Genomic DNA, 1,238 nt, shown 5'->3' on the forward strand with positions numbered 1-1,238 from the left:
GGCGGCGGCCCCGGGGGAGCGGGCGCCGCGCGCGCTCCCATTGGCCGCCCCGCCGTCAGCTGCTCCTATTTTCTGCTGTCGCTTTTGGCGCTCGGCCATCCAGAAACAAACCACTTCGATGACTCCTAATAGTTATCGCCAGATGTACTAATACACAACAAATCACGGTCCGGGAGAGGGGGAGAGCAAATGAGTTCCTATTTCGTGAATCCCACTTTCCCGGGGAGCCTGCCCGGGGGCCAGGACTCTTTCCTCGGGCAGATCCCCCTTTACCCGGCGGGCTACGATGCTCTCAGGCATTTTCCGGCTTCGTACGGGGCAAGCAGCCTGCAGGACAAGACTTACACCTCACCTTGTTTCTACCAACAGTCCAACACCGTCATTGCTTGCAATCGGGCTTCCTATGAGTACGGAGCCTCTTGTTTTTATTCGGACAAGGAGATTAGTAGCGCCTCTCCCTCCGGCAGCGGCAAACAGAGGGGGCCCGGGGACTACCTGCACTTTTCTCCCGACCAACAGTACAAATCCAGCGGCGGGCAAGCCAAAATTGTAAATGACGAAGGCACCGACCGGAAGTACACGAGCCCTGTTTACCCCTGGATGCAGCGGATGAACTCCTGCGCTGGTAAGGCATTTCATGCAATCGGGGGTGGGGGGGTGGGCGAGGAAGGAAAAGTTTCTTTCCCCGGGTTTTTTTTTTTTTTTTTTTTTTGGTTCTTAGATAAAGTCCAGACTGCCGGAGAGACGCGGTTCCTGCAGGGCAGTGCGTAACACGAAACCTTCCCAGGTTATTTTAGACCTGGCACGTTGGCACCCTGGGAACGGTGGCCGAGAGCCCAGCTTGTGGGTTCACTGGCGAAAGTTACCGGGGAATCCTTAAGAAGCAGGCAAAAAAAAAAAAAAAGAAAAGAAAAAAGGAGAAAAAACCCAGCAGAGCAGTTTTCCCACTCTCCTAAAGCCACCCCAAAGCCTCTGCTCTGCTTCTTCATTGTCACAGAGCGATGCAGGGAATATGCCCTCTGTACGGGGGATCCAATGCATTTGTGGCACATTCCTCCTCGCCCCCCTCCCCCAGCTCATTAGCCTGTGAGTATTGGATATTGAGAGCACGTTTCTGGGGCCGTGGGCGCACTTCCATGGCATCGGGGATTTTCGCTGACTTACGAGTGAACTTCACGTAATTGAACTATTCTGTCCAGGAGTGGTGCTGGGGGGGGGGGGGGGGGGGGGGGCAGGGG

At 55.5% G+C, this 1,238-nt stretch overlaps 1 protein-coding gene across 1 annotated transcript in view; it reads left to right on the plus strand.

Annotated features, from left to right (window-relative positions):
• Nucleotides 1-85: 85 nt before the first annotated feature.
• HOXA6 (homeobox A6) overlaps nucleotides 86-1,238 on the plus strand; it is a 2,308-nt gene continuing 1,155 nt past the window's right edge. The window contains exon 1 of the mRNA XM_010577563.1: nucleotides 86-625. Coding sequence (XP_010575865.1) covers nucleotides 190-625 — 436 coding nt within the window. The 5' untranslated portion in view covers nucleotides 86-189. The remainder of the gene's footprint in view (nucleotides 626-1,238) is intronic.

The sequence above is a fragment of the Haliaeetus leucocephalus genome, unplaced genomic scaffold, assembly GCF_000737465.1.
Source record: "Haliaeetus leucocephalus isolate CR32 unplaced genomic scaffold, Haliaeetus_leucocephalus-4.0 Scaffold566, whole genome shotgun sequence".
Lineage (NCBI taxonomy): Eukaryota > Metazoa > Chordata > Aves > Accipitriformes > Accipitridae > Haliaeetus > Haliaeetus leucocephalus.